At 41.7% G+C, this 19113-nt stretch overlaps 4 protein-coding genes across 10 annotated transcripts in view; 2 read left to right on the top strand and 2 right to left on the bottom strand.

Moving 5' to 3' along the window:
* Positions 1 to 19113, bottom strand: part of LOC146481255 (uncharacterized) — a 116193-nt gene that overhangs the window by 17188 nt on the left and 79892 nt on the right. The gene's annotated exons all lie outside the window — the stretch shown is intronic.
* The window catches only part of LOC146481262 (uncharacterized), a 43699-nt gene that overhangs the window by 8556 nt on the left and 16030 nt on the right, over positions 1 to 19113 (bottom strand). The window lies entirely within an intron of this gene.
* Positions 1 to 19113, top strand: part of LOC146481264 (alsin-like) — a 74535-nt gene that overhangs the window by 53504 nt on the left and 1918 nt on the right. Inside the window, exons 29-31 of one of the 3 annotated variants that reach the window (XM_085108883.1) lie at positions 4603 to 4666; positions 4758 to 4846; positions 18182 to 18279. In XM_085108883.1, coding sequence (XP_084965009.1) covers positions 4603 to 4666; positions 4758 to 4826 — 133 coding nt within the window. In that variant the 3' untranslated portion in view covers positions 4827 to 4846; positions 18182 to 18279. Of the gene's footprint in view, positions 1 to 4602; positions 4847 to 18181; positions 18280 to 19113 lie in introns of those variants that run through there. The other 2 variants (XR_014864550.1, XM_085108881.1) reach the window with 2 other exon arrangements.
* Positions 5772 to 7925, top strand: LOC146481265 (uncharacterized). Its single transcript, XM_085108878.1, has 2 exons — positions 5772 to 6023; positions 7351 to 7925. The coding sequence occupies exons 1-2, from the start codon at positions 5874 to 5876 to the stop codon at positions 7861 to 7863; spliced, it is 663 nt and encodes a 220-aa protein (XP_084965004.1). The 5' UTR covers positions 5772 to 5873; the 3' UTR covers positions 7864 to 7925.

Here is a 19113-nt window from a genome sequence, read left to right as displayed (position 1 = left end):
ATAATAATAATAATAATAATAAAAGCATTTATTTAAACACAACAAAATTACAGCATAGCTGATGTGGTCGTGTCTATAAGTAAAAACTACAAATACGAAATACAGATTTAAAAAAATAAGTTACATTTAATACTAATAAGCTAATAAACAACAACAAAAAACAAATGCGCAACTAAGTTTCCTGCATGACAAGTGGTCTCTGTGCCAAAATAGAGTTTACCTGTATTTGGAGCATTTCTGATTTAAGACAAAAAAACACATTTGCATCTTATCTTTCTTACCCAAAACCCTTCCAATCCTTGAATTTAAATTAGATCTCTAGCTATGAAACTGTACATTTTTGCTAAGTTCATTATGGAGGATTTGTCTCTGAATCAGGTAGTTTTTCAACTTAAATTATCTTACATTTAAAAATGCCACATTAACTGTGAAATTATTGTGCTTTCATTTTGTGGCATGCGGGAAACCTTCAAGGACTGTCACAGAAGGTTGTTGAGAAGCAGTAATGTACACAGTCTATTCCCATCCAAAGGAACAAGGTTCTCTTCACCCTTGTTTGTCTTGTTTGACGACTTCTTTGTCCACTTTCAGGTATGTCAAATGGTTGTGATTTTTTAGAATTTAAATGGGTTTATTAATTAATTTAAATCTTCAGTTGGTTAATTATTGCAGCCTTGTTATGCAATTTTTTGAGTGATATGAAAGAAAAGAAAAACTTATCCTCAATTTCTTTAAGAAACATCTTCATCACTTCAAGAAGCCTTATTGAAATATACGATGCTACCATTTTGTAAACTGCCAAGTGATAACTGTGTAGAGGGTTTGCATTTGATATAATTTTTGTATGTAATAGAAGTAAATTATTTTGTTGTGGGAGTTAATGTTATTGAATAAGTCTAAAATTTTGTGCAAGCAACTACTTATTGATTGCCTAGTGCATTAACAGGCAAATTATGTGGGGCTACCCATTGTGTGAGACTGTTCTTTTTTGTGGTTGTTGTAAGTTGTTTTTTTCTTTGTTTGGTTGCAAAGTGTCTTTTTTTACCCACAAATATTTCTTTGCTTTTCTTGCTGACTCAAAATTTTGGCCTTTTTTTCCTCAAAAACTGAGCCTAAAGTAGCCAAAACAAAAAGGGGGTGCAATGTGCAGTTCCAGAAATTATCCATACTCCCCCCATGGAAGGTGTTTTGTTTTGTACCCCTTCCCACTTCCCCAGGAAATTCCAGTTTAGCTTCATACTTTGCTTCTAAAATGTCTCTGATCTGACAAAATGGATGGCCGCATACAAAAAGTCACACATTTTTGAGCAAAACAAAACAATGCCTGAAATTTGACAAAGGATGGTTGTGCTCTTAGCCCTTAAATTACAGTCATCTTATCTTACTAACTCCTGTATGTTTTTTCTGAAGTCTGCTAAAAACTTCCAAGCTTTTCCACTGGCAAGTTAGTATACTAGCACCCCTTAGGGCAGCTTGTGAATGGCTTGGTTTATGTTTTCAGAGCCAGCTTTGTTGGGGTGGGAACTCACAGAAGGCTTCTGCCTCATGCTGTTGCTGAGGCCAAGTCATTTGTCATCAGAGTATACAACATTGTGCGGTAAGGTATTCTTGTTGCAATATCATACAGTGATAGGTTAATACTATTACATCAATGTGTAGAGAAAAAAAACATTGAGCAGAGGAATGTTAATTGTTACAACATAATGTGTATACAGATGTTAATATTTGAGAGGTTAAGCACCACGTTTACGGCAAACGGCAAACGGCAGAAATGATCACGTGACCATGTTTATCCTTCATTTGCCGCTCGCTGTTTTCAGTTTCTCAGAAAAATTGAGTGTTTTTGCATTAGAATTAAAGGCCAGAATTATCTTGTATTATTTTCATCTACGTACTCATATTTTCAAGAAAACATAAACGCGAATCTCACGTTTGCCATTTGCCGTAAACGTGGTGCTTAACCTCTCTTATGTTACAACATTTTAAAACTCGAAGTGAGAATTGTATATACAGCATTGTGCAGTGAGCTACAGTGAGATGTTAAAATTGTTACAACATAGACCTTTCGGTTCCAATGCAATCTTGGTTGGGGCTGGGGGGAGAGGAAGGAGAGTAAACACGGCAAAAATTACAGTATGTATGTAGGCCCTACGCCTGCAGCTTCGGACCATACTCAAGTCCCAATACAGACCTCCCGGCCGGTGAATAACATATCTTTCTGATCAAAATATGCAAACGAGAAGATTGCTAACATTTCTGACATTTTGTGTATTTAGTAATGTCAATAATGGGGTGGTCTTCAAATAGAGGAATGATATAACTAAGAGATGATTTTCAACTCTAAATGTTCGTAAAATTTGAGAAAAGGTGTATAGTTTGGGGAGATATTTTATATTGTTCCAACATAGTGTAGGAAGGGTATTACTCTTATGATACAGTTGTTTGATCCTTATACCCAAGTCCCTTTTGTCCACAGACTTCTGTTTCCTGAGCTCCCCAATGAGGAGTATGTTCACTTAGCAACAGACACAGTATCCGGTATAGCCAATCACAGCATAGAAGAGAGCTGGACCAGTAGTATGCTGCTCCATCCCCGGCTCTTCCCCAGGCTCTACCCACCGCTTTTCACACTGTATGCCTTGGACAATGAGCGTGCAGACAGTGCATACTGGGAACAAATTCAGATACTAAACAAGCGATCGGACTGGGCACTAATGACGTATGTGGGCATGCAAAGGTAAGCTGGATAGCTCTGATGAATGTTGCAGATTGCTGATTATTTATCTCTAATTTCACCTAGGATGATGATGGTGATGATGATGATGATGATGATGATGATGATGGTGATGATGGTGATAAACATCTTTTATGTGTCAATGTGCTGTAGAATTACAAGTGACATGAGAAGATTTCTAGTGACACAATTCAAACGTAGTAACGTTTGTAAGGGGCTCAATTTCAAGAAGATGTATGTAACTGAGATCTTAATAATAAATATAATTAAACTTTGAAAGTTAGCCAATTTTTCAAACAGGATTTGTGTTACTTGGCGTTTGTGCATTTCATAAACTCCGGTTGTGTTTAGTCAGTGGCCTCATATTTATTATCACTGACTTTGAATAACTTGCCACTGCCCATTAAACACTCAATAAACAACCAGTTTTTTTTAAAAAAAAGTGTCGCTACAGAGATGAAAATTACAGTATGTAGGGCCAGATTCACAGACTTCCTAAGTTAAGATGTATTCTTAGTACATGTATCGTTCCTTGACAAATTAATCCATTGTCACGACAATACTAGTTTGTTGTTAAGACAGAGTTGTTAGGATACATCTTAACTGGGGAGGGCTTCATAAATCAACTCAACAATTCAAATTAATTCATGTCGTGTTAGCTGTTATCAAGCACTTAATGACTGGCCCTAAGGGAAACAGTGAGTTTTGTTTCCCTGAGATGGGGAACATTAAGAGTTGAGAGGAAACTTCTTCTTCAGCTCTTGCTTGAATGCGTTTAGCTGCCGTGACTGCAAAAAAATTATTTTCTTGACGCAGGTCTGGCACGCAAATTTGCTACAATTCCAAGGTGCATGACCTGATCATGTCGAGCCGAAGGTTTAACTTATTGTTTCCCTGGGGAGTAAGTGAGTTTTGATCCATGGCTCGTGACACGTTCTCCTCCAATCGGAGAACGTATTTGAGTTTGTGTATGTTGTTAACTCTAATCTATAAAAAGTTTTGCTCAGTAGGCACTTTTGGCTCACTAAAGAACAAGATGTTGGAAGTCGAATGGATGAGGTATAATGCGCTTGTTTATCAAAACTTTTATTTACTTAGAAATTTATTGGGCCATAAGTCACCATATGTTGGTAAAATGCTCAAAGATTAGAACATGTCACTCTGAAACAGAGAGTGCAAATTTCAAGCATAATTGTATGTATGACGAATACCTCTTTTATATCATTGCTAGGGATGATTGGTCATCGTGGTAGAATATAATAAAAAATAAAATAATGGTTTGTCTCATGATGTAGTCACTTAAGATGGAGATCGTGACGTTTCGACTGAGACGAACTCAATACACGACGACACGAACCCGAATAACAGGATAGACGAGTCGAACGACCAGTTCAGCCACTGATCTAACTCCATAGAGAAGTTCTCACTATCATTTGTTGTTGTCATTTAGGTGAAGTTGCAAAACCGAGAAGCTGAGCATTACGTCAGTGCTGTGGAATGCCTTCAGCAAGTTAGGTATTACAATCCTTCCTTACTTTCATGATTTGTTTATATACAGTTGAACCTCCCTGAATGAACAACTCTTGGATGGAAGCAACCAGCTTGCTTTGAGTGGCCACTTGTGTCTTGTTGCAAATTTCTTTTCAGTCATTAATCGACATCATAACATGCATAATGCCATGTAAGCAATCAAGTTCATAACCTTAATACCGGGAATTTAAATAAACCTCACAACATCTTTAACAAAACAAATTATAGAATTTAATCTACAAGAAATTAAATAAACAATATTTAGGATAGCATTTTGTACTTGAAGTCTTTTTGTTCTCATCAGCAGTGGTACTAATGATGTTACTATATTCTTGCAGCACAAAGTTTAGTCCGATGGAAAAGCTTAAAGTTCTTAAAACTACTTTTGAGAAAATAAACGAGGTAGGTTTTGTTTGTAGAAACTTTGTTTATGGTTACATAGAGTATCGAGCATTAAAGACAGTTCTGAAGGTTTCTTTGCTTGCTTCTTTAGGAAGTCAGTTCATTCTGGCAAGGGGAGAAGAAGCTAGTCTCTCTTGACGATTTGTTCCCAGTCTTTTAGTTTGTGGTCAACAGAGCGAGGTTTTTACAAATTTGAGTATTGTGCAGTTCCAGATAATATCCATACTCCCTCCACGGAAGGGTTTTTATTTTGCATCCCCCCCCCCCCCCAGAAAATTCCAGTTTTGCTTCATACTTTGCTTGTAAAATTTGAGTTTCCAAGACCCCCCTTCCCCTAGGGATTTTCAATGACCTTCCATGGGGTGGGTATGCTTTTTTTTCTGGAACTGCACAATTGGCCTGTGACCAATCAATGTGTTCTGTATTATATCATTCTGTTTCCGTCTGCCAGCCTGGGGCACCTCAAGCAATCAGAACTTTGACATCTTGGCCGTTATGAGCTGCTACTGGAAGTCCTGCATTTTTGTTTGATTTGTTTTCACTCCAATCAGGTGTAGCCTGTAAAACAGGTGCTTGAGTAATGTTAGGAGCACGGTTTCTTTTGGGGCCTGTACAAGAGAGACTCATTCAAAGCAGGCGGTCATTCAAGCCAACGCCTCCACCCTCTCCACCCTGTAGCTTTTTAAACGCTTTTGCCGCGGCAATACCAGGCTTAGCAAAACTCTAGTGCACTGCTAGACAGACTGCAGTAGGCGAGGCCACAGACAGACATTTAATTACCTCTGAAATTTGCGTTGTGTTAACGTTTTTGTTGCTTAAGATCCCTGACAACGCTTCATTCCCAAGTTTGTTAAACCAATTCATCTTGTCTTTCATTGCCTCACAGCCAACTCTGTGTTGTACATCTTGCTGGCTCATGTACCTAGCAATTTCATGGTTGAATGCCTCAATATTAAAACATAGCTGCGCTGCCTTGATGTTTCTTTTTTCTTTCTTTCGACCATATACATCTTTCCTTCTATACAGAAGATTCTTTTATTATATAAACACCAGTGAAATACCAGGTGAGCTTTCACGCAAAAACATGATATCTTCACAGGTGAAAATAATATGTTATTCTCAGCGGTCTCACCTCTCACGTATAAAAGGAGATGAGACAAAGTGAACAATGCCATTCTGTCGATCAAGCGAAAGAGCATAGTTCAAAATGGCGGACCCTGCTGTACAAGTCCCGGCACAGGAAAACCTTCCAGCAGCTCAAGCGGCCGCGGTTGTTCAACCACCACCACCGCCTCCGCCTCCACCGAACGCAGAAGAACCTCCTCAAAACGCCGCTGGAGAACAAGTCACTTTGGAGGTTTGTTCAATTTTTGTTTTACTCCAGTATCGTACACGTGTTCTTGCACTTCGTATTCCCGTGGCAGCTTTAAGTCTGTTTTCAGCTCAAGTCATGCCCTGCTTTAAACGTGTAGCTTTGTAGCTCTGCGGGCAATTTTCTCTTTACCCCCCAGTTTATTTTACGCCCTGCTTCTGAACGTGCGACCTTCGTTGCTTTGCGGGCATGTTTACAATTCATGTTGCGCCCTGGCTTGGCGGGCAATTTAAAATTCACTTCGCAATTATGTTGTGCCCTGCTGATAACGTGTACTTGGTTGCTTTGCGGGCAGTTTTAACTCTGTTTACAATTCATGTTCCGCCCTGCTTCAAACGTGTAACTTTTTAGCTTTGCGGGCCGTTTGAAACTGACTTCGTAATTATTGTTGCGCCCTGCTTCAAACGTGTAGCTTTTTAGCTTTGCGGGCAATTTTAAATTGACTTCGTAATTATTGTTACGCCTTGCTTCAAACGTGTAGCTTTTTAGCTTTGCGGGCAATTTGAAATTGACTTCGTAATTATTGTTACGCCCTGCTTCAAACGTGTAGCTTTTTAGCTTTGCGGGCAATTTGAAATTGACTTCGTAATTATTGTTACGCCCTGCTTCAAACGTGTAGTTTTTTAGCTATGCGGGCAGTTTGAAATTGACTTCGTAATTATTGTTACGCCCTGCTGATAACATGTAGCTTTTAGCTTTGCGGGCAATTTGAAATTGACTTCGTAATTATTGTTACGCCCTGCTGATAATGTGTTTACAATTCATGTTGCGCCCTGCTTCAAAACGAGTAGCTTTTAGCTTTGCGGGCGGCTTTAGATTGACTTTCTAATTAATTTTTTGCCCTGCTTCAACACGTATAGTTTTGTAGTTTTGCGGGCTACTTGAAGTCGACTTACCACTTTCTGAATTTTATTTATATGCGCTATTTTTGCCGATTATGTGTACATTCTAATTCTCGGTTAGCTTCAAAAGCTTTTCAATTTTGTTGACCTCAAAACATACTTCAGCAGAGAACTAGTTATTATCTTTGTGCGATCTTTGTCGATTATTCTCACTCTTCATTTTTTAATTGTCTTAATTTGCCATTTCTGAGTGCTTGTTTGCCACATTGTTCTACTTGAATTGTTTATTTTCGTATTGTTCTGTTAATTGTTATATTTGCACTCCGACTTTGTCGGAACAAAAGATTCCCTGCCGCTTTACCGGGTCTTATCACAATGCTTGTACTCATTTACGAATGTTTTTGTATCGCCGCTAAGCGGTATGAAATTACACTTCGCAATACATCTGTCTATTTCATTTTCTCATTCAGGCTTTGCAAGAAAGAATTAAATTTTTGGAAAATGCCCAAGGGACCTCCATTCAGGCTTTAAAGAATCGCATTACCCATTATGGTAGTCGCCGCCTGGAGGACTTCGACAAATACGAGGCCTTGCGCCTCGCGGAGGAGCTCGTCTCCGTAGCGAAGACAACTGGTGATGATAAGGCCGCCAGCTTTGACATCATAGCAGCCACCCTAAGAGAGAAAATACACGTGCCGAAAGAGCAGTTTAAAGCTTACTTTTTGGCTCTTCTCGCGGACAAGGAATTTACAAGAATCTTTGACACAATCTCCAAGGTCGACAAGTCGTTTAGACGTCCCTCGCCTTACTCGCGTCCTCAGGCCAGAGGCAGTCAGAGGTTCTCGTCACACCCTCGAGTGACCTGCTACAGATGTGGTACGCCCGGACACAAGTCTACGCAATGTTTTAAGCGGTCTCCGACGACCCGCTATTTTTCTTCAGGCGGTCCAGGTCACAACCAGCCTCGACCGACATCTCAGTAGCAGAATCTGCCCGATCCTCATTTTGTATGCGTTTTAGTACTATTAAAGTCAAATGAACACTATTGCATCACAATGTTTGTTTATTCATATACATTATACCCACCCCCCCAGGGTTTTATTAACATATTATTACTTACATATTTTACGACTCGCTACGCTGTTCATAGATGTGGGAACCAATTATCTCTTTTCTATCACACCCTTCCCCCCTCGGGTGGCATTCTCAAAGGGAAGCTCACTTTCCCTCTCGGATTACCGGGGCTGAGTTTGCCATTCCTTGGGCCCTAATTTATTTCCAAGTTCTTTTTTATTTTCCTTTTAGCTGTCAGACCCTTGCTTTCACGATTGGGAAAAGCATCCCGGTTTCAAGCCTAACACAGTTGGTATGAATAAGTTACAGTGGATAAGCATCGATGGTTCTGTTGTTGATGAGGCCCAAGGGATGGCAAACAATTCGCACATCTCTGATGAGGATATCGCCCTCGTGTTACAGGGAAATTCATTAGCGGATATGTCTCGCCTTGTTTTCCGCGATCCAGATCACTTCCTAGCAGGGGAACTCCATCGCCATGCACCACAATGGAATGCTTTATTAAATGATATGAACGATGAGCGCTTCTCTGAAGTCCGTGATTGGATTACTAACGGTGTAGACGTAACGAAGTTCTTTAGACCGTTTAAGGGTAGTTACAAGGGAAGGAATTACGAGTGTGGTAGTCCACCGCCTTGCGTTTTCCCCAACCACCTGTCGTGCAAACCTTTTGCCTCGTTTATTTCTGATACGCTCCTGGACCGTTTGCGTTCCGGTGCTATTTCTTTGTGGGGCAAAGTCGGAGAATGCACCCCACCCCACCTTATTATGCCCCTCACTGTCGAGCCTAGCAAGCCGCGTCTCTGCAACGACGATAGATTTCTTAATCTGTGGATCGAAGACCGTCCGTTTGCCTTGGATAGCGTCCAACACTTGCCTAAGTATGTCAATAAAGGATTTTACCAAACAGTGTGCGACGACAAGTCAGGATATGACCACATCAAACTTCACCCCAGCAGTCGAACTTACTTTGGCTTCCAGTGGGGAGGTTGGTATTTTGTGAGTGAATGTATTCCTTTTGGCTGGAAATCCTCGGCCTATATATATCATACGACTGGTCTAGTTGCGTCACACAGACTTCGTTCATGGAACATTCCCTCTTCGTTGTACATTGACGACCGCCATAATGGCCAACTGTCATTTCCAGGTGGCATTTTACCAGCCGCCTATCAAGCCCTCGCCTCAAGGGATGAAGTGAATTTTGCTCTGGCCGTCGCGGGTATTTTTCTCACGTGCTACATCTTAATTTCCCTCGGCTACTTTATCGGTCTGGCGAAGTCTCACCTTACCCCGAAAAAACAGGTGCCATACCTTGGTTTCGGTATCGATTCTGAACTACAGGCGTTTACCTTGTTACCCCATAAAAAAGAAAAGCTTCTTCGTCTCATCAAAGAAACGTTGGCTCGCGATAACCTGGACCTACTAACCTTGCAAAGGCTCAGCGGTAAACGCGTGTCCATGAGCTTGGCAGTTCCGGGCGCAAGGCTTTATGTTAATGAAATAAACCTAGCTGTGTCTCGCGCCACGCGTTCTGCTCGACCTGTAAAGATGTCTGCCGCTCTAAAGAATGAAATTGAGCACTGGCTATTCCTTGAGACCTGGGACGGTTTTCTTCCCTGGCGGTCTGAGAAACACACACATGTCAGGCTGTTCTCCGACTCATCTCGCTTCGCTTGGGGAGGTGCACTGAGTCCGGGTGCCATTGAGGCGAACGTTTATGATTACTGGGACGCCTCAACAATACAAGCCGATATCGCCACTAAGGAGACCTTAGCGCTCAATAATGTCCTTGAATCATTCGCTGATACCATCAAAAACTCGTGGGTCGACGCCTTCGTCGACAGCATGGCTCTAGTCCGTTCATGGAATCGACAGGGCTCTCGTTCTCAATCGCTTTCTAGCGCCTTGAAGAAATTATTCAACACAATGACGAAACTCAACATCGATTTGCACCTTACTTTTGTGCCTAGTTCTCAGAACCAAGCCGACTTCCCCTCGCGACGCCTTAGCCTACAGGATGCCAAATTGTGCCCATCCCTATGGATAGTAGTACAAGAGTGGTATGGCGGCGAAAATGGGCACTCTGTCGATTTAATGGCACGCCCTTCAAACGCCCAATCCGACTTGTCAGGTGCCAAGTTACCTTTCTTCTCTGAAAACCCTCTGCCGGGATCCCTGGGAGTGAACGTGTTCGCGCAATCGCCCGATCTGTACGATCCGTTTGTATTCAAGAACCCATACGCCTTTCCCCCGATCTGCCTAATACCTCATGTTATCAAGTATATGAGAAGCCTGCAATTATCCTACACTATCGTAGTACCAGACGTATGCCCAAGGCATTTTTGGTGGCCCTTGTTAACGTCTACATGTTCTTCCCGATACCTGCTGGCCGTTGCCGGAACCGTTGGAGCGCTCCTCACTCCCTCTAAACACGGTTTTTCAAACCATTGGCCTATCCCATGGGATCTCTGGGTGTTCCGCATCGGATAAGCAAGTAGTAGCTCTTGGTTAGCGCACGAGCCAAACAAAGAACACTTTGCTATCTTTAAATTTGCCAATTCTCCCATTAATTTAGCTCCATCCATTACTTCAGTGAAATCAATGTTGTCAATAAATCATTGTTTTCCAGTATACATCTGTTGACAGTTGTTTTATAGCTTCATTTATACATTTATGTCAAAACAAATCTAAAGGATAAAGAAGGAACTGTTTGTTTTACTTTCATATCCTTTAGGACTTACCTCCAGCCGTTCGAGCGTTTGTACCAGCCGTGTCATGTCCTTCGTGCAGCCACCCCAACGACAGGCTGTTCTTTTTCTGCCAAATGTGCGGCTACAGGAGGAAAACAGTCTCCCCAAGTGTCCCGAGCCCTAAACTCTCAGTCGACCTTCAAGCGATAGATAACCGTTTGGAACTCCTAAATAATGCCTCCCTTCAATCGTCATACTCAAAACAGAAGTGCTCACTTCGTACGGAGTTTGAAACTTTCTTGGCGTCCCTTCCGAATAGTAAAACCATCCTTTCGGCAAGCCCCACTGACATCTCTCGGTTCTTGGTCTGGAAAGACCGACATGGCAAAACCATAGTACATAGTAATGGGTGTCCCGATTCCCACCTTCAAAACGCAGCTAAGTGTAAATGTCCTAAACGCCTGGCATTCAAGACAATCGACTCCTACATTGGAAAACTGCGAGCCATTTTTAAGGAAACCGGGCGCTGTGGAGAGTGGAACTCCCTGCTAGGTCTGGGTAACCCCGCCGCTTCACTCGAAGTGCAAAAATATCTTAAGGCGTCAACTGAGGAACAATTACGAGCCCGCATCACGCCAAAGCAAGCAGTTCCCCTATTTTTGTCCAAATTGTTGCTTCTGGCCCGTTTTTTAAATCGGAAAATTGCGGAGCGCTCGGTTAGTCCTTCTGGTCTGTTTGTATTGACGCGGGACCAAGCGTTTTTCAAAACGTTATTCTTTAGCGGTGATCGTGGTTCAGATCTTGGCATGGTGAAAACAGAAGAAATCCTGCGTTTCCCCCAGGACAATGGGCTGTTGTTCAACCACGTATGGGGAAAAACCCTGAGGGATGGCGTCTCTAACGTCTTCGGGATTCGGAGACACCCTAACCCTGAGTTGTGTCCAGTTAAAGCTATTGAGACATATGTAGCCGTGGCTTCCGAGTTACGCGTTTCTGTGACAAATGGTTACTTGTTTCGACCAACTAATCCCCAAGGTCATATTGTGAACAAACCATTTTCAAGTTCTTCAGCAGAAGCTCGTTTAAAGCTGTATTTGAAAGAAGCTAAGATCGATGAGGGAGAAACGCTACACAGCTTCCGTTCGGGCTCAGCCATAACGTTAGCGTTATCTGGCTCCCAGTTGGCGGACATAATGTCTCATGTAGGATGGAATAACAAAGAAACTGCTCTCTACTACATGAAACTAGCGGAGGTGCTTCGTTTGGATAGTCCCTCTCATTTGCTATCCGCGGACTCTTCCGCGACAGCCGCCCTAACAGAGAACTACATGGAGCTTAACCGTCTAAAAAACTTTATATCCGCTTTTCCGCACGTTTAATTCTTAACCTTGTTACATCTCGTTTAAAACACTTTACGAATTTTTAGGATGGGGCACCTTGAGTTTGGGATTCTGAGAACGGGATTTCCTTATGGTCCAGTGGTTTGGGACTTTAGGACACTCTGTAACATAGAGACTGTCGGTGCCCAATCTCAACATAGCGTGAGAGAGAGAACGTTGAGAATAAAGTACTATCTTCACACGTGAAAAGATCACCGCTGCTATGGTTACATAATAAATCGCGCCTTTTGCATTGATTTGGTATTTCATTGGTGTTTATATTAATAAACAGAACATTACATAGCCGCTTGGAGATACGAAATTTCTCTACGAGTGTTGAAAAATATTTCACAAGTGAGCGCAGCGAACGAGTAAAATTTTTTTCAACACTCGCAGAGAAATTTCGTATCTCTGCGCGGTCATGTAACATCCTCTCTATATGTTGTCAGCAGTCATTACAGTTATTTAAAAAATACTTGATCTTTAATTGTAAATAGCGCACTAGAAGTAATAAATTATTGTTATTATTATTATTATTATTATTATTATTATTATTATTATTATTATTATTATTATTAATAATAATTATTAATAGTATCTATATCAAGATCGATTTTTCCAGTTTATCTTGCAAAGACAAAACAGAATCCGACCCAGTGGCAAGGTGTTCCATTCCTTTATTGTCTTGGGGAAAAAATAAAATTGGTGGTAATTTGTTGAGTAAAAACCAGTGATAAACTGTGTTTGCAAGGACCACCGTGACAAAATAAAAGTACCGGATCCTGTAGTGAAGGATCTAATCAGCAAAAAAATTGTAAAGCAAATAATCTAAAAAAAGAGCAAGGCTGATTTCACGGTCAGGGAAGTATATTTTCCAATATTTCGAAAGGCACGGCCTTTCTTCTTCAGGGTATGTTTGAGACTGACCCTGTGGCAAGATACGTTACAATTTAAACAGTTACAATAGATACCTGAAAAAAGGCTAAAGTTACATAAACAAAAACGTTACAATTTGAAATTTGAAAATACAACTGGTAAATAGGTATAAGCTAACGTTACAACGTGGTAGACGAAAACAAAATACGTAACAATGAGTTAATTACATAACTTAGGAAGATGAAAGACGGGAAAAATGTTCATGTCTCATCTCTCCTATTAAGACCTAAGGGTTCAATAGTTTGACCTCTGTCGATGAGGTATGCCTCTCTAGCTTTGCGTACACTGTCACGATTAGATTTGATGAGTTCGAGAGGAATTAGTAGCATGTCAGAAGCGTTATGGTCGTTAGAAAGAAAATGTTCTGAAACTGTGGTGGGTTTGGAACTGTTTGTTTGTTTGTCAACTGGTCTACGGTGTTCGTTAAAACGGTCTTTAAGTCGTCGTTTTGTTTCTCCTATGTATTGTTTGTGGCAGCGGTTGCAGTGTACCATGTAAATAACGTTTTTAGAGTTACAGTCTATATGATGAGTAATATGTCTAGTTTCGCCGGTAGAATGAAATGTGTAGCTGTTACGTCCGTCTGTTATGTAGTTGCAAGTTAAACAGTTGTCCCCACATCGAAAAGATCCATGGGGTAGGTTGTTTTGTGTGGGATTACGTAGTTTGGCGCTAACAAGTAAATCACTCAGGTTGTTGGTCCGTCGGAAGGCAACAAGAGGTGTGGCTTTGAAAACGTTTGCGCAGCGGGGAGATGAAGATAGGATGTTGAAGTGTTTGTGAATAATGGATGATACAGAACGAAGGGCTGGATTGTATGTGACGACAAGGGGTACTCGTATAGGTTGGTTGGTGTTGGACGTGTCTTTCGTAGCTATAGCGTCGGAACGTGGGATGCCGTTAACACGTCCTATTTCTTGGTTGAGGAATGAAAGATTGTATCCCCGTTTGTTGAGATAGGTTCTGAGTTCGTTTGTTCGGAGTTTAAAAGTTTCGTCAGAAGAACAAATACGTCGAAGTCTGAGAGCTAAGCTGAATGGAATGGCTCTCTTAGTGTGTCTAGGATGACATGAAGATTGTAAGAAGTATTGATGTTTGTCAGTAGGCTTAGTGTAAAGGTCGGTGGTGATAGTGCCGTTATAGAGAGACACACTGACGTCCAGAAAGGGTATAGATGTGAGAGAATAATTGGATGTAAATTTAATAGTGGGGTGAATGTTATTGAGATAAGTAGTGAAGGTTTGGAGGTCGTCGAGAGAGTGTGTCCATATCATGAAGATGTCGTCTATGAAGCGCCACCATATGTATGGTTGAAATGGAGCACGTAGTAATGCGTCCGTCTCAAATTTGGCGAGAAACAAATTGGCGTAAGAAGGAGCCATTCGGGTTCCCATAGCAGTTCCGTGAGTCTGTAGATAGTGTTTGTCGTTGAACGTAAAATTGTTCATGGTAACGATCATGCGTATGAGGTCACATAAAGTTTCGGAACTTATGGTAGAAGGGGTGCGGTTACGTCCTTCACAAGCCAACACAAGCCTTCACAAGTCTAGCTCAAGGAAATCTGAAATCCTGTTGTGCCTTGTTCTTCTTGGCTGTTTGTACGTTTCCATTACCCTTGTGCAACAAACTACAGTCAGTTTACCACAACCTGCAGAAAGTGACTCATATATCGACCACCAGGAACACAGAGATCATTTTCCTTTCGCAACCGTCCACACTACCAGCTATCTACTTTACAATACTTGCACACGCCTTCCCTGCTTCGGATTACCCTAAGTATGGATATCCATCCTAATCCTGGTCCTGCCTCAGCACATATTCTCAGAGACTTCACCAACCCCGAGCAGCGTGTACTCTTCAACAAAGCCAAACGCCTCCAACTTAAACTCACCCGATACGAACACCATCAATCTAATTACATCTATTACTACAACCACAAGATCATTCCCAAAGGCCTAATCATCAAATGTCGACCAACGTTTGAATCATCATCCTGTGAACAGTTACAGCGTCGATGGACAAAATTACTGACAAGAACATCTCGCGAAATGATTAAACTCCTTCAAATACAATGCAAGAAACACTTGACACTGCTAACTTCAGAATTTAATTCTATCCTGCATCAACTCAAATCTACGTGCTCTGATTCTACATTTGTTCACATTAAAGACTTTCTTCAGACTTCGGCAGCCGAACTATCTCATGTACTCCTATCTAGAAAACGCAAGAAACAGTCCTCAACCGGTGAGTATGCCGCTCGCGCTTTTGCTCGTACACGTCAAAATAACCGTCCTAACCGACCCGATAACCAAAATAACCGTCCTAACCGACCACAACCTACTGTCACCCATTCGCAGTCACCTGTTGACGCATCCACTAATCACATTCAACCCATAAACGCCCCTATCATCACCACTGCTAATAGTTCCACACCCATACGCAATCATAGACGTCGACGCAAACGGAAAACGACAACTAACAGATACTGGAGACGCGACAATCATAACATTCAACTAGACAGTAACGCAGTTATTAACTTAAGCAATGTCACGACTCTAACTCAAGACGAGACTCGACTGCTTGCTAGGGGTCTTTCCTTTTGCCCTACTCCTCGCCAAATTGACTGGACTGAAATCCGAGCTGATTTTTTTGAGTTCAGCCGACGTATGCGACTCCTTGAGTTTTTTCATGACTACCCTCCCCAGACCAATCCTAACCCATTTCGTCCCAAAGGTACATGGACCCCTCCCCCCCTCAGGGACCCAGCACTCGACACTTTTTTAGACGCCGTTGAACATGACCTTTTCAATGTCACACCAGCCCCTGTACGTGACAATTTGACAACACGCGAACGCGATGCTCTCAAACGTCTCCGCAGACGCACTGACATTGTCATCAAGTCAGCAGACAAGGGCTCGGGTGTAGTTGTTATGGACCGTAACTGGTACATTGACGAATGTTCACGACAATTAAACGACTCTAAATTCTACAAAACCTTAGACAAAGACATCACCACTGACATTCAAAAACGCATACGAATTTACGTAGAACGCATGCACCGTGACAAGATTATTGACGATCACACTAAACGTTTTTTAATACTGACTGATCCCAAACCCGGACGATTTTACATACTCCCCAAAATACACAAACAAGGTAACCCCGGACGTCCCATTGTTTCCAGTAACTCTCACCCTACAGAACGCATCTCTCAGTTTGTAGACTATCACCTCAAACCTCTGGTACAGACTACACAATCCTTCATAAAAGACACTACACACTTCCTTAACAAACTCCAACAACTCGGACAATTACCCAATAACGCCATTCTTGTCACTCTGGACGTTTCTTCTCTCTACACCAACATACCTCATTACGAAGGCATCAACGCGTGTCGACACTTCCTCGAAACACGTAACCGCACCCCTTCTACCATAAGTTCCGAAACTTTATGTGACCTCATACGCATGATCCTTACCATGAACAATTTTACGTTCAACGACAAACACTATCTACAGACTCACGGAACTGCTATGGGAACCCGAATGGCTCCTTCTTACGCCAATTTGTTTCTCGCCAAATTTGAGACGGACGCATTACTACGTGCTCCATTTCAACCATACATATGGTGGCGCTTCATAGACGACATCTTCATGATATGGACACACTCTCTCGACGACCTCCAAACCTTCACTACTTATCTCAATAACATTCACCCCACTATTAAATTTACATCCAATTATTCTCTCACATCTATACCCTTTCTGGACGTCAGTGTGTCTCTCTATAACGGCACTATCACCACCGACCTTTACACTAAGCCTACTGACAAACATCAATACTTCTTACAATCTTCATGTCATCCTAGACACACTAAGAGAGCCATTCCATTCAGCTTAGCTCTCAGACTTCGACGTATTTGTTCTTCTGACGAAACTTTTAAACTCCGAACAAACGAACTCAGAACCTATCTCAACAAACGGGGATACAATCTTTCATTCCTCAACCAAGAAATAGGACGTGTTAACGGCATCCCACGTTCCGACGCTATAGCTACGAAAGACACGTCCAACACCAACCAACCTATACGAGTACCCCTTGTCGTCACATACAATCCAGCCCTTCGTTCTGTATCATCCATTATTCACAAACACTTCAACATCCTATCTTCATCTCCCCGCTGCGCAAACGTTTTCAAAGCCACACCTCTTGTTGCCTTCCGACGGACCAACAACCTGAGTGATTTACTTGTTAGCGCCAAACTACGTAATCCCACACAAAACAACCTACCCCATGGATCTTTTCGATGTGGGGACAACTGTTTAACTTGCAACTACATAACAGACGGACGTAACAGCTACACATTTCATTCTACCGGCGAAACTAGACATATTACTCATCATATAGACTGTAACTCTAAAAACGTTATTTACATGGTACACTGCAACCGCTGCCACAAACAATACATAGGAGAAACAAAACGACGACTTAAAGACCGTTTTAACGAACACCGTAGACCAGTCGACAAACAAACAAACAGTTCCAAACCCACCACAGTTTCAGAACATTTTCTTTCTAACGACCATAACGCTTCTGACATGCTACTAATTCCTCTCGAACTCATCAAATCTAATCGTGACAGTGTACGCAAAGCTAGAGAGGCATACCTCATCGACAGAGGTCAAACTATTGAACCCTTAGGTCTTAATAGGAGAGATGAGACATGAACATTTTTCCCGTCTTTCATCTTCCTAAGTTATGTAATTAACTCATTGTTACGTATTTTGTTTTCGTCTACCACGTTGTAACGTTAGCTTATACCTATTTACCAGTTGTATTTTCAAATTTCAAATTGTAACGTTTTTGTTTATGTAACTTTAGCCTTTTTTCAGGTATCTATTGTAACTGTTTAAATTGTAACGTATCTTGCCACAGGGTTAGTCTCAAACATACCCTGAAGGAGAAAGGCCGTGCCTTTCGAAATATTGGAAAATATACTTCCCTGACCGTGAAATCAGCCTTGCTCTTTTTTTAGGTAATTTGTTGAGCACTCTGGTACTTTATACGAGTGCTTGTGTAAATGGCGGCTTTGGCACCCAGCGCAGCGGGCAGGAGGTAGCTTTTAGCGATCTTATTATCTTGATGAACGACGGTGAAATAATTGGTTTGTTTGGGATTGTCACATTATTCACGTTGTCATTTCTTATTTGCTGCTGATGTAGAATCCCTCATCTGGGATCAGAGATTCATTTCATTGATGACATGGTGGACAGTCACGTGCACATAGGAGAACAAGGTCACATGTTCACCACACTCAAGGTTTTTCCTTTGTCTGGCCTCTAAAGACCCACTAAACAGATTCAACATTCGGTCAACAAAAGTTGAACGAATGTTGGGCAAATGTTGAATTTTCTTTGTTTTGGATGTCCCAGTGTGCAGCTTTCTCTCCAGCATGGCGCATTTTGTACCGTGTGACCATTAGCTGCAAAGGGCCCATTAAACCTTATAAATCTGATCGAATCATTTATATGGTTGAACCCAGGCCTTCTCCACAGTCGTTTCGCACTTAAATGAGCGCGAGTCACCATAGGAACGTGAAAACGCCCACTTTCCTTTGCGCGCTGTTTTGCATAACTACGAAGTGGGTTCAAGCGTTTGAAAACAACCATTACAACAAAGCTAGTAAATTTGTGTTATCAAATTCAATTGCGCGTGCGTGCTTCATATTCCCATTGTGCACACTGATAACGTCAGCAAACAAATTTCTCTTTACACAACATTTAAACTACCGCCTCAAAAATGTTATAAAACAATTGGTTTAAACGACAGCTGTGCATTCATCGAGATATGAAGCACGCGGGAAGTTTGGAGAGCACTCAAGAAGCTAGAGTTGCTGTTACGCATCATTCGTGCTTTCCAAACTTCCCACGTGCTTCATGTCTCGATAAACGCACAGCCGACGCGTGAACCAATTGTTAACTAAAGGACGATAGAAGGTTGGCTGTTTGAAAGGAGCGGTCGGATTAAGGGTTTGTACGTAAAGGGACTGGGTCACGGTATTTTGGGTCATCGTTTGAATCTTCGTTAATTAGGAACTCTTACCGCAAAATTCATTTATAGATGAAATCACGGTCACATAACAAATAAATACAAT

This window comes from Pavona decussata, unplaced genomic scaffold (assembly GCF_977016875.1).
Source record: "Pavona decussata unplaced genomic scaffold, jaPavDecu1.1 SCAFFOLD_51, whole genome shotgun sequence".
Classification (NCBI taxonomy): Eukaryota; Metazoa; Cnidaria; class Anthozoa; order Scleractinia; family Agariciidae; genus Pavona; species Pavona decussata.
Note: the sequence above shows the minus strand (reverse complement) of the source record. Positions and strands in the feature narration are given on the sequence as shown.